This window comes from Spodoptera frugiperda, chromosome 24 (genome assembly GCF_023101765.2).
Source record: "Spodoptera frugiperda isolate SF20-4 chromosome 24, AGI-APGP_CSIRO_Sfru_2.0, whole genome shotgun sequence".
NCBI lineage: Eukaryota > Metazoa > Arthropoda > Insecta > Lepidoptera > Noctuidae > Spodoptera > Spodoptera frugiperda.
The window spans coordinates 3,115,883-3,127,160 of NC_064235.1; the positions used below are offsets into that span (position 1 = coordinate 3,115,883).

The 11,278-nt window shown below is 38.2% G+C and overlaps 4 protein-coding genes across 11 annotated transcripts in view; 3 read left to right on the forward strand and 1 right to left on the reverse strand.

The window, feature by feature from the left end:
- LOC118279015 (programmed cell death protein 4) overlaps nucleotides 1-8,200 on the reverse strand; it is a 102,783-nt gene extending 94,583 nt beyond the window's left edge. For both annotated transcript variants that reach the window (XR_007706848.1, XM_050703659.1), the window contains exons 1-4: nucleotides 7,756-8,200; nucleotides 4,145-4,305; nucleotides 1,324-1,425; nucleotides 574-691 (exon numbers count right to left, since the gene is read on the reverse strand). Coding sequence is in view for 1 of the 2 variants with exons in the window: in XM_050703659.1 (XP_050559616.1) it covers nucleotides 574-691; nucleotides 1,324-1,425; nucleotides 4,145-4,305; nucleotides 7,756-8,014 (640 nt within the window). In the remaining variant the exon portion in view is untranslated. The remainder of the gene's footprint in view (nucleotides 1-573; nucleotides 692-1,323; nucleotides 1,426-4,144; nucleotides 4,306-7,755) is intronic.
- The window catches only part of LOC118278720 (alpha-centractin), an 800,945-nt gene that overhangs the window by 673,332 nt on the left and 116,335 nt on the right, over nucleotides 1-11,278 (forward strand). The window lies entirely within an intron of this gene.
- Nucleotides 1-11,278, forward strand: part of LOC118279032 (synaptic vesicular amine transporter) — a 418,685-nt gene that overhangs the window by 291,072 nt on the left and 116,335 nt on the right. The window lies entirely within an intron of this gene.
- LOC118279018 (uncharacterized) lies at nucleotides 9,535-11,113 on the forward strand. Its single transcript, XM_035598543.2, has one exon. It carries the CDS (start codon nucleotides 9,570-9,572, stop codon nucleotides 10,821-10,823), a length of 1,254 nt encoding a protein of 417 aa, XP_035454436.2. The 5' UTR covers nucleotides 9,535-9,569; the 3' UTR covers nucleotides 10,824-11,113.

The window sequence follows — 11,278 nt, forward strand, 5'->3', positions numbered from 1 at the left end:
CCAACAATCCTCAAATTCCTAACCCCAAAGTCCGGCAACGCACTTGTAACGCCTCTGGTCGTTTCAAGTGTCAAACAAAGGGCGGCATCAATTGCTTACCAGGTGATCCGAATGCTCGTTTACCACTTATTCCATAAAAAAATTGTTCGTCAATATCGTATCATTGCGCCACGTACATTTTGCAATTTCAGACCACATGGGCAGAAATAAACCTTTATATGTAACTATGTAGTTAAATCTTCATACAACTGATCGCCAATTATCGCAAGTGGCGCCACGGTTTTTTGTGACGCGGGGAAAGCTTCAAAAGGCGCCTAGCTTTTTGGGGATAAAAAACTAGCGGAGTGTGGGATTTTTACCTCACTAAAACCACCCTCGGTGTGATCCACCCTCAACAATTGTAAGGGGCACCGGGTCCTCTTAATAGACCTGCTCCGGAGCCCCACGGTGCAACGCCTGTTACGGCACATCCCTAGGGAGACGTGTGCCTGTGAGCCTTACTATGCAAGTGGCTTATACCTAGGTATCGTAGAAATTGTTACTGTACTAGTACTACTACTCTACGGTACTCACCGATGCCGATGTCCTTTGCGGAGAAGACCCTTCCATAGAGGTCGGAGATGAGGAACGATGCCATTTCGCAGTGCGAAGGCTTGTGGTCTAACGCTATCTCCACAATCGTTTCGCAAACCTGGAACAAAATATTTTTATAATTACTATCGTTACGACATACTAAATTAACTAAAAATTACGGTTTACTCACATATTATTAATGGCGAACATAACATTATTTCGTCTATTCAATACGTACAAGTGATAAATTACGATTTACTCACGTACATTAATGGAGAAAAGCTCTACTAGTTACAACCTAAGCCTACAGTGCGTCTGCGCACGCTGCTCATGATGAAGAGTCCCTCTGTGACTCGAAACTAGTTAGAAAAGCGTTCTCCATTAATGTACGTGAGTAGTGCAGCCGTATGGGAGACAAAACAAAACTCCGGCGATGCACTTGTAATTCCTCTCATGTTACGAGTGTGCATGGGCGGCGGCGATTGCTCGTCACAATCAGATGATCCGTCTCTAGTACTATACCCAAACAACAAAAAAATCCTTAACTTGTATAAGCCGGTTTTAAACGCAGAGGTCTGAAGAGAGGTAAATCTTTTTGTATAAAGATTGCAGGGATCCTGGGTGTAACCTCCTCCCTCACTGTACACAACGCACGTTGCGTTGTTTCACGTCGATTTTCTGTGAGGCAGTCTGCTCGTTTGCCGACCTATACCATAAAATTCAGAATATCTTTTAATAAAGGAAACTTACCAAATGACTTCTGTTGGCGGTGACAAATTCCAAGAAGTCTTCTGCGGCAGCGTTCGTGTCTCCATGTTCAAAGTACTCCAAGATCACTGGTTCCGATTTACGCTGAAAACAAACAAAGTTGTATTAACAAATCTAATGTTTTTAAATTAGTAAGCAACGTCACGCCTTTTATTAGGTAGGTAGAGATGCATATAACATAATACCGCTACACAATATATACCCACATTTCACAATTTATGTTGTAAGTCCCATGTAATTGGGAGTGAGCCTATTGCCACATCACTGGAGCATCATTCCAAACTCCGTGCTACTACAGTGACAAATTTCGCATAAACTCCGAATATACAGCCCAGATTTAATATTTTTGGTGTGGCGAATCATATTGTCCGACCCGAAGGAATCGCAACGACGAGACCGGATGACCATAAATTCTTCATAGCGCATGTCGTTTACATCCGAATTAACACGGATAGAAAATCCCAACGAATAACAGTTGGGCAGAAAGCCCGCCAGGCACGATCACCTCGCCTGGTCGGAGGATCCTGCTTTTCTTAGGGAACTTTACTCTCTGTTCCCTAAAGGTTCATGGTTATCAGAGAGTCCGCACTCCGTATGATGTTAGCAGTACGCATCGCATGTAGGCATTGCAGATGATGCGGTCCGTACGATGCGGATCAGTGGACGCAGTTGTATGAGTTTCTATACAAGACAAACTAAAATCCGTTGCGTGCGATGCGTACGATGCGGGCCTGTGGACCTTAAGTCGACTTTTAGACACCCGCGGGTGTAATGGGTAGAGTAGTGATAAAAACAATAATCTTCTCTGTCGAACCTTGCTTGCACGAAAAGCAAGTATTATTGAATTGATAACACGTTATCACAGTGTTTTGATAATGATAACAGCGATAGGTGAATAAACTGTTCTAAATAAAACAACTTGTTTTAGATATTGTAAATAAATAAATAATAATAATTATCCAATATATAATTTTTCCATGTCACAATGTTACTCTTATGCCCGAATATTCAAACGCTACTCAATTTTAAGACGCTCTCAAATGTAGTTCTGTCACTATCTTGATGCAGATTGTTTGGGGGTTAGGAATTTAAGGGTTGTTGGGGAATCGGGGATTGGGAAGGGGGGAATTGGGCCTCCGGTAACCTCAGTCACACAACGAAACAGTTGTGTTTCGTATGTTTCGTAAACCGACGTGAAACTTGCCAACGCAAGCGTTGTTTCACGTCGGTTTTCTGTGTTAATATAAACTCCGAAATCTTTATTTAGTTACAAAGTATGTTTGTGGCTGCTTAAAATACGCGCCGCGTTGTTTGTAGGGCTCGGTAGGGTCATCGACCAGGCGATAAGGTCGCGAGCTGTGATCGCTTGCCAAGAGGTGACGTCACACCGTTTAGAAGGCACATAATGTTTTATTTACTACGCCAAGTAAATAATTGCAGGTTTCGTTTTGTCGTTGAAAAATAAACAGGAGGTCTACTCTAATTCAACGAAAAACGATGTTTCGTCCGAAACTTCGTAAATTTCGTGTATGTACTACAATTCCATTTATTGTGAACAAAAGTGAACGAATGAAATGAAGACAAATAGGTAAATAGGTTTTATTTTTCCAAAATTTTTGTTTTTATTTTTCATGCAAATTAAAATTAGGTAGATAGGTACTAGGCGATCAGATTTACAGAAGAAATGTTTCGTAATAAGCGAGTAACCCCTGTAGTGTTGTGACACGTTTGTATGATTTATAAAATTAAGAACCATGCGACACCAAGTATTTGGTACCAATTTTTTTTAAACGTATTTTAAGCTGAAACTTCGTGTAGAGATTCTATTCAACCTGTATTCTTCAGTGCTTCTTGATGTATATGGGTATTTTGTTACACGCTGTATACATATGTACAATATTAAAAATGTATTTAAATAAGCGTATTATCTTGTACATTACAATATTAATCCCAAGGTTATTTCTCGAATATAACAATGTTTACTTATTTGCTATAGCTATCTTGTGCCACGCGACTTTATACTTTACCACATATAGTTAAAGCTCTTTATAAATCGTTCAGTTCTTTTGTTTATTAAGAAGTATATTATGCATATTTTTTACGTATTGAAATTACTAGCGACCCGCCCCAGCTTCGCATGGGTGCAATAGTGATACATTACGCATGTGTTATACATATAAACCTTCCTCTTGAATCACTATCTATTAAAAAACTCGCAAGAAAATCCGTTGCGTAGTTTTAAAGATTTAAGCGTACAAAGGGACGTAGGGACAGAGAAAGCGACTTTGTTTTATACTATGTAGTGATAAAATACGTTGCGTAGTTTTAAAGATTTAAGCATAGAAAGGGACATAGGGACAGAGAAAGCGACTTTGTTTTATACTATGTAGTGATAAAATCCGTTGCGTAGTTTTAAAGATTTAAGCGTACAAAGGGACATAGGGACAGAGAAAGCGACTTTGTTTTATACTATGTAGTGATAAAATCCGTTGCGTAGTTTTAAAGATTTAAGCGTACAAAGGGACATAGGGACAGAGAAAGCGACTTTGTTTTATACTATGTAGTGATGAAAAATTGTTGTTTCGGGTCTGGGTGTCATGTGCATGTGAAATTGTATGTTTGTAAAAGCACCCACGACACAGGAGAAAATCCTAATGTGGGGCAACGTTTAAAAAAAAAAAAAAAAGTGTCCTAGGTCAGCGGCGATTGCTTACCATCAGGTAATACGTCTGCTCGACGACCGGCGTGTTTCATACTTTCGACTTTGTTTTATACTATGTAGTGATGACTCTCCAATACTTACAACAACTTCCTCCGGTTCAGCATCTACGATGATCTGCTTAAACTCCACATCTCCGTTGGTGATGGCCTCCGAGTCGTAGTTGGGGTCGTTGGCGTCTTCCACGTACTCCTCCAGGAGCTCAGAGCCAGGCACACCCCACACGCCCTTGCCACCAGCACCGCCTGCACCAAACATTTATTTATTTATTTCTTTCTTTAGAAAAACATGCATAATTTTACAGCTTAAGCCAATACATTATACAGTTAAAATGTTGAAAATTTACAACAACAAAAAAAAAGAAATACAATAATTTTAATTACTTAAAACTAATTCATTAGCCATCCATCTTCTCACAAAATCTTAAACATTCACGACATACATCCTTCCATCTCACTGCGAACAAATCACACTCTGGTGCGGACGTCAAGAGAGCATTGATCATCGTCAATGCTCTCTTGACGATCAACATCATTCATCAGTTTTACATACACATACATATCGTCACGCCTTTAATCCCCGAAGGGGTACGAGGTGCACATTACGACACGTAATGCCAATGTACACCCACTTTTCACGATTTATGTTGTAAGTCCCATGTAATAGGTGGTGAGCCTTTTTTTTTTTTTTTGAGGGGGGAAAATCATCCAATGACTTCTCCCGCCTTGGGTGAGGCGGGAGGGAGTGTCAGACTCTTACTGACTAAAAACCACCCCGTTCCTTCTCCTGCTTTGAGCCGGAGCCCCGGTAACCTTTTACGTTGTCCGCAGCTCCGGATCAGGCATCAGCCCAACTGGGCCCCATCTGTGGTGGTCTGGCTCTTTGAGGCGCGCGCGGAACGCGACGCGCCGTACGCACGGGTCTGGTTGTGGTCGGGCGGCGAGCTACCCTTACTCGCCGTCCGCAGACCCGCACTTACGGTGGCCGGAGATCGTCACGCGATCCCCGACGCCCGGAGTGTCTTCTGCGGCGGCTGGGGCGTGAGGAGGATCGTTCCCTCACGCGCTCCGCCTCCTCCTTAGCTAGCATGACTGCTTCGCAGAAGGAGGAGACGGCGTCCCATTCCCCCTCGCTCCGCACAATAGGTGGTGAGCCTATTGCCATATACCGGGCACATTTCCAGACTCCGTGCTACCACTGAGAAATTTTCGAAAATCCGAAAAAAGCCGAAATATCGAAACAAATCCATTAATACTTTGCCCGACCCGGGAATCGAACCCGAGACCCCTTGTCCGGCAGTCGCACTTGCGACCACTCGGCCAACGAGGCAGTCATTAGTTTTATTTATAGTGAAACCTTTTTAAGTGAGACATCAAGGGACCTGCAAATTAGTATCACTTATAGAGGTATTCCACTAACCCAGTGTCTCAGATAACCAGGGGGCCTACTCTAATTCAACGAACGAACGAAAAAACTTCGCAGATTGCATACTACAATTCTAATTATTGCGAACTTTCGTGAACAAAATTGAACGAATGAAATGAAGATAAATAAATAGGTTTTGATATGAAATTAAAAATAAAACGTTATTTCAAGTAATTCTATTAGTAAATCAATAAAATCTACGGCCGAAGATTAAACGAAACTTCGGATTCGAGAACCGGAGTAGGCCCCCAGGTATACATGGGTTTTTTTCGGTTTCTCAAAAAATTCTCAGTGCTAGCATGGAGCCTGGAATTGTGTCCAGCATATGGCAATATATATTATCAATAAAATCAATTACAAATAAATTAATTGCAATTAAACTTTAAATTGCACTTTACAATAACTTTTATTTGATTAAACTATTATGTAATTGTATCTTACAATAAACTTTTTTAAGTTGTTTTTATAAAACAATTAAAACTAACAATTAACTTTATGTATCAACAAAATTAGTAAAAGATTTAGAAAAAGGAGCTGCAAATATTCTCAGACAAATAGTGGACCCTTGATTTCCCTCTGCATCCTCCTATACCCCAGTTTCCTATGGGGTCCCAACCCGTAATTAAAATTTGTCCAACGCTGGTCTGTGGGCAATGTATGAAAAACAGGATTGTCTCACTACCTGGGGCCTTAGTCTCAAAAGGGATGGAGCTATACAACCTACATAGCTCCGTCCCTTTTGCACTGATCAATGATCGACCATTCTGACACAATTGTAATAGCAGGGGCCTTAGTCTGCTATTAGCCTTAGCCCCTGTACTACTGTCCACAAATGTGTTAAACCCAAAATCGCAATAATAAAATGAATGTATCTTGCTTGACCCAAAAAAGTACTTTGCCCACCCTGAGAATCAAACATGAAGCTCCTTGCTTGACCACCACACATGTGACTCCATGACCAAGTTGGCAATTCATCCTAAAATAGTTACCCATCTGTTTAGAACCTTTTTTGTTAGACTAACATCAAGTAGTTATATAATATAGAGTAAAGAGTCATAATAAGACAATTGATTATATCTTTCATGAGACATACTAAATTAATTATTATGTTATTGGCTTACTCACTAGTCGAGTTCCTCGTCAAACAGTTACGTGAGTAAGCCGATAACATAATAATTAAGACAATTTATTCTGTCAGTACCAAAATTTTATTACTACAAACCCAAAAAGTTAACTTTGAAACGATATTTATTTTATTTGTAATCTTTACAATCAAGTAATTACGGTCCATTTGTTTTAAGAGCGGGAAAATTATCCAATGACTTCTCCCGCCTTGGGCGAGTCGTAAGTGAGCGACAGAATCTTACTGACTAAAAACCACGCCGTTCCTACTCCTGCCCTTTGAGCCGGAGCCCCGGTAAACCCGTCAGGTAGTCCGTAGCTCCGGAACTATGGCCTATAGACTAACATTTATATTCTTGTACATTATACATATACATCCTAAAGTTCGATCAAAATAGGATTAAGATCCAATAAACAAAAATAAAAAATAACCTGAAATTAGAGCACGCGGTCGATAAAACTTCGACTATTATTAAACATTCAAGCATTTCGTATACACAACGGGGTACCTATAAACAAACAAAATTAAAAAACCGAAGGATTATCGATTTTTCATCAACCTTGAACGCAACGCCGGATCCACGGTCAAGGTCGCCGCAAACGCGCAAAAACAATAGACAATATTGCATTTTTTTTTCTTCATCCGGAAACTCCACGTGTCCACAAACAACATAGAATCCGGTTTAAATAAAACATAAACAATAACAAAGTACAAAAATACAGCAGCCTATACGATTCATGGCGTCGCCTAATACGATTCTAATTAAAAAGCGTGGCGACTCGGCGAGATCGCGTTAAAAATAGTCACCATGTTATGCATACAAATACCTACGCTACCAAACTTGTTTATATTATGACGTTGCGTAACACCTAACGCCGGGCGCTGTTCGATAACAAACCTAAAGTAATAATAATACCAACACGAAACTGCGCAAAAGTGGTCTACGTGACCTTCGACGGCCCGGGTGCCCTATATATAAAGATATATAACGCGGGCCCTGTCCCCGCCGTACGTAGTAAACATTACGTAAATTTATCCCGCATGCAACTCTATTCATGGCGTATATTTTCTAGAAGTTTCAAAACAACCGGTTCGACAAGGGAATTGTTAATTAGATTTAAGTAATAGAAGGCGTGGTGGCGCCTACCTTTCTTCGGCAGGCCTCTTCCATGCCCGTTGCGCGGCCTACGGCTATTTTTCCAGCTTCTATACTTAGGTAACGGCGTCACAGCCGTCGCATTCACCGGGCCCTCCTTGCTGTTGGAGCGCCAGTACTTCTTATTTTTCTTACGGAGACGCTCCGAGTGGGAAGTCGCCGCATCTCCGGCGCCTTCGTCCACAACCGGCTTTTCGTTATCGTCCACCGCCACGTTCTCAGTATCGGAAGCGAATCGCTCGACTTCCATCACGATATGATTTAGGAATATAAATCGAGATTAAATGCCTGCAATTAACTCGAATTAGACTCTGATAGGACTCGCACAAAAATGTGGGTCACGTTTATTTTGTTTTTATGGACGATAAACAATGGATCGCACGACGCAGTCACGTATTTGTTTTGGAGAGCACACCAATGTGAAGTTAGCTAAATAACATGGCGGATGGTATAGATGTTTTCTGAGAATACCAATTTAAATACCTGGCTTTTAGTCCACCAAATATGATTTTATTTTATTTATAAATCAAGTTTTCAACATCAAAATTGAATAAAATCAATAAATATTTTGCAATCTTTAAGATAAGTTAGTGTCTCTTATTTTTAGAAATATAGCGGCGGGTTGGTCGTGGGTACATATACAAAAAAGTTACTTGTATTACAAAAACTACAAAATTAAACAGATTTCAAAAAGTAGAAAGTAAAAGATCTATAATTTCTTTTCTACAATTTCCTTGTTTTCTTACTTATTAATATTTTTATTTCTGTAGTTACATTGATCAAAGAGTATAATAAGTATAGTTAAAGTCTGGCCAACGAAAGCTGACCAAAAAAGGCGGCAAATTTAAAAAATCAAGAGCTGCTAACACTGACTATAGGCCGCTTAAACAGTCTTGATATTTTTACTATTTAAGACTAATAATACGCCTATTTACACTGCCTCGTTGGCCAAGTGATCGCTAGCGTGACTGCAGTTGATTCCCGAGTCAGTCAAAGTGTTATTGGGTTTTTCCATCAGGAACTTCTCAGTAACAGTCAGGTAATCTGGATTTGTATCCGTATAGAACTTGCCATTTATGTTTATTATTGGCATATACATCTATTGGAATCGAAAAGGTAGAATAAAAAAATATATTACTTAGTTTATTTTATGGAATTCAATTTAATTAATTATGCTTCATTGTCGCCTAAAAATACAGCTTCGTGTCACTTATAGGTTAGTTTCTGGAATCTGAGAGTTTTCACACTTACATCTAAAGATAACAAATTATGTAACAATATAATAAAAATAACTAGACTGTAAAATATTTGGTTATTGTACTCAGTCATACAATTCAAAATTATAATGAATAAAATGGAAGGAAGGCATGCTGGTCATTAAACCTTGTATAAAACGTTTAAACGTAACTAGTACTAATACTAATTTCAATCCTATCTAATCAAGTTTTCACAGTGCTAAATTATTGCCATATCAAGAGTTTAGAAATTCACCTGTGGACAGCTTTCGTTGGCCAGACTTTTATTAATATTATTATAAATGCGAAAGTATTTATGTTTGTTACTCAATAAGGCCAAAACAGCTGAATAGATTGGGATGAAATTTGGAACAGGGGCTGGAATAACTCATCGGCTACTTTTTATCCCACGGACCGCGGGCGAGGTTGCGGGCAGAAGCTAGTTTATCTATTATAAATTAACCTTAACATTTTGTTAAGCTTGCAACATTATTGATTGTCAAATTATGACATTTGACAGGATATAAACCACAGACAGATTTAAAACTTTCATACGATCATATTCATTGAATGAAGTTTCGTCTCTGTAAATTCTGTAATACTATTGAATACTTATTTACCATGTCGCGACACAAAGAAAATATTTTTTTAGAGAAATTTAGCCTTTTAAACTCACAAGAACGCAATGACGAAGTCATAAAGTGGTCGTCAAGTTCGTCGAGTGATTACGAACAAAGTTCATATAGTGAACAACAGTGCAATAACAACAACAGTTTAAAAAGACCGAGAAAACGAAAACGTAAGAAAAAACTAACTAAAAACGTGTCTAACTTAGACGTTACAATCATAGATGCATCTAAAAGTAACAACTGTAGAGAAAAATCACCAATTTTAATGAAACAATGTATACAATGTCCTTTGTCGCCAATTCTAACCTCGTCAAAGTTCCCGCCAAAAAAATCAACATCACCTATACTAGGTGTAAAATCTGTACAGCCAAAGAGCCCTATATTAATGCAGAAGAACCTATCGCCTAGACATCCAAATAAAGTAAGGAAAAAGTTAGCATACAGCGAAGATAAAATTATATCTATGAATATTGAAAATCAACAGGATTATCTTCTGAAAACATCAGACAGAGATGGCACAGGAACTTTCATTCAGCCAACACAGTCACAATCAAATGATTTGAGTATAGATAAAACAATAAATGAAGATAGTAGATCTTCGCTGAAAAGTGTGATCCTAAGTAATGTCAAGAATTACTTTAATAGTCATTTTAGCTCAGATAGTGCTTCACAACATATAAGTGACACACAAACTCCTGAGGACTGTTCAAAGAGTGACTCAATAGAAATATTGAGCTGTAAAACACAAACCCTAACTAATATACCAATAATTAAACAAGAAAATTCAAGTAACTCGGACACATCAACTTATTTTGAGAAAAATAAAAAGCTAAAATACAAGAAAGGAGGTCTTGCTTGTAGACTGAATACGCTTTTAAAAAAACAAAATGCCCAAATATCTCTATGGCAGCATGAAAAGTTTTTGGCGGGAAATTGTAACTTTGTAATACCAAAAGAAGAACATAAATTGTTTTGTGTAAAAAGTGTAGAATTTAAATATGGATGCTATTTGATTAATGCTGTTGATGTTAACAATGATTATTATGTTATTTTTATCAATAATTCTTATGTAACTAATAATATTTGTACAGAATCAGTTTTAAAATTATATGAGCCATATAGAATAAGTTCATTTAGAGATAGAAAAATTATATTAAATGTTATTAAGTTTGAATCTTTTCTTTTGGAAAACTGACAGTGTAAAAAAATGAATTTGAATATTGACTACAGTTATATTAAAACATTCTTTGTTTTATTTTATGATTCAAGAATTTAATTTGTATCTTATTGCTTACAGGGCTTTTTTTATTATAGAGTCATGGGTAAATATTGTAGAATATTTAAACATATGATTGTACTCATGATTACAAACAACTTTATTACCACAAGCCACAAGCATTTAGTTCCAAAATACCTACCTACCTACCTAGTCTTCCTATAACGCCCGAAAGTTAATACAAATAAATGTTAAAGTTATCAAAGAAACACCATGTTTTTATTTATTTTTTATTGATTATTATGATATGATCCAGTAAATGATCAGACGTATCACCTGATGGTAAGCAATCGCCGCCGCTTATGGACACTTGAAACACCAGAGGCGTTACAAGTATCTTTTGCGGGTTTTTTTTTTTTTTTTTTGAGGGGGAA

Excerpts from the sequence above, each read along its gene's own strand:
- LOC118279018 (XM_035598543.2), top strand. The coding sequence starts at position 9,570 with ATGAAGTTTCGTCTCTGTAAATTCTGTAATACTATTGAATACTTATTT.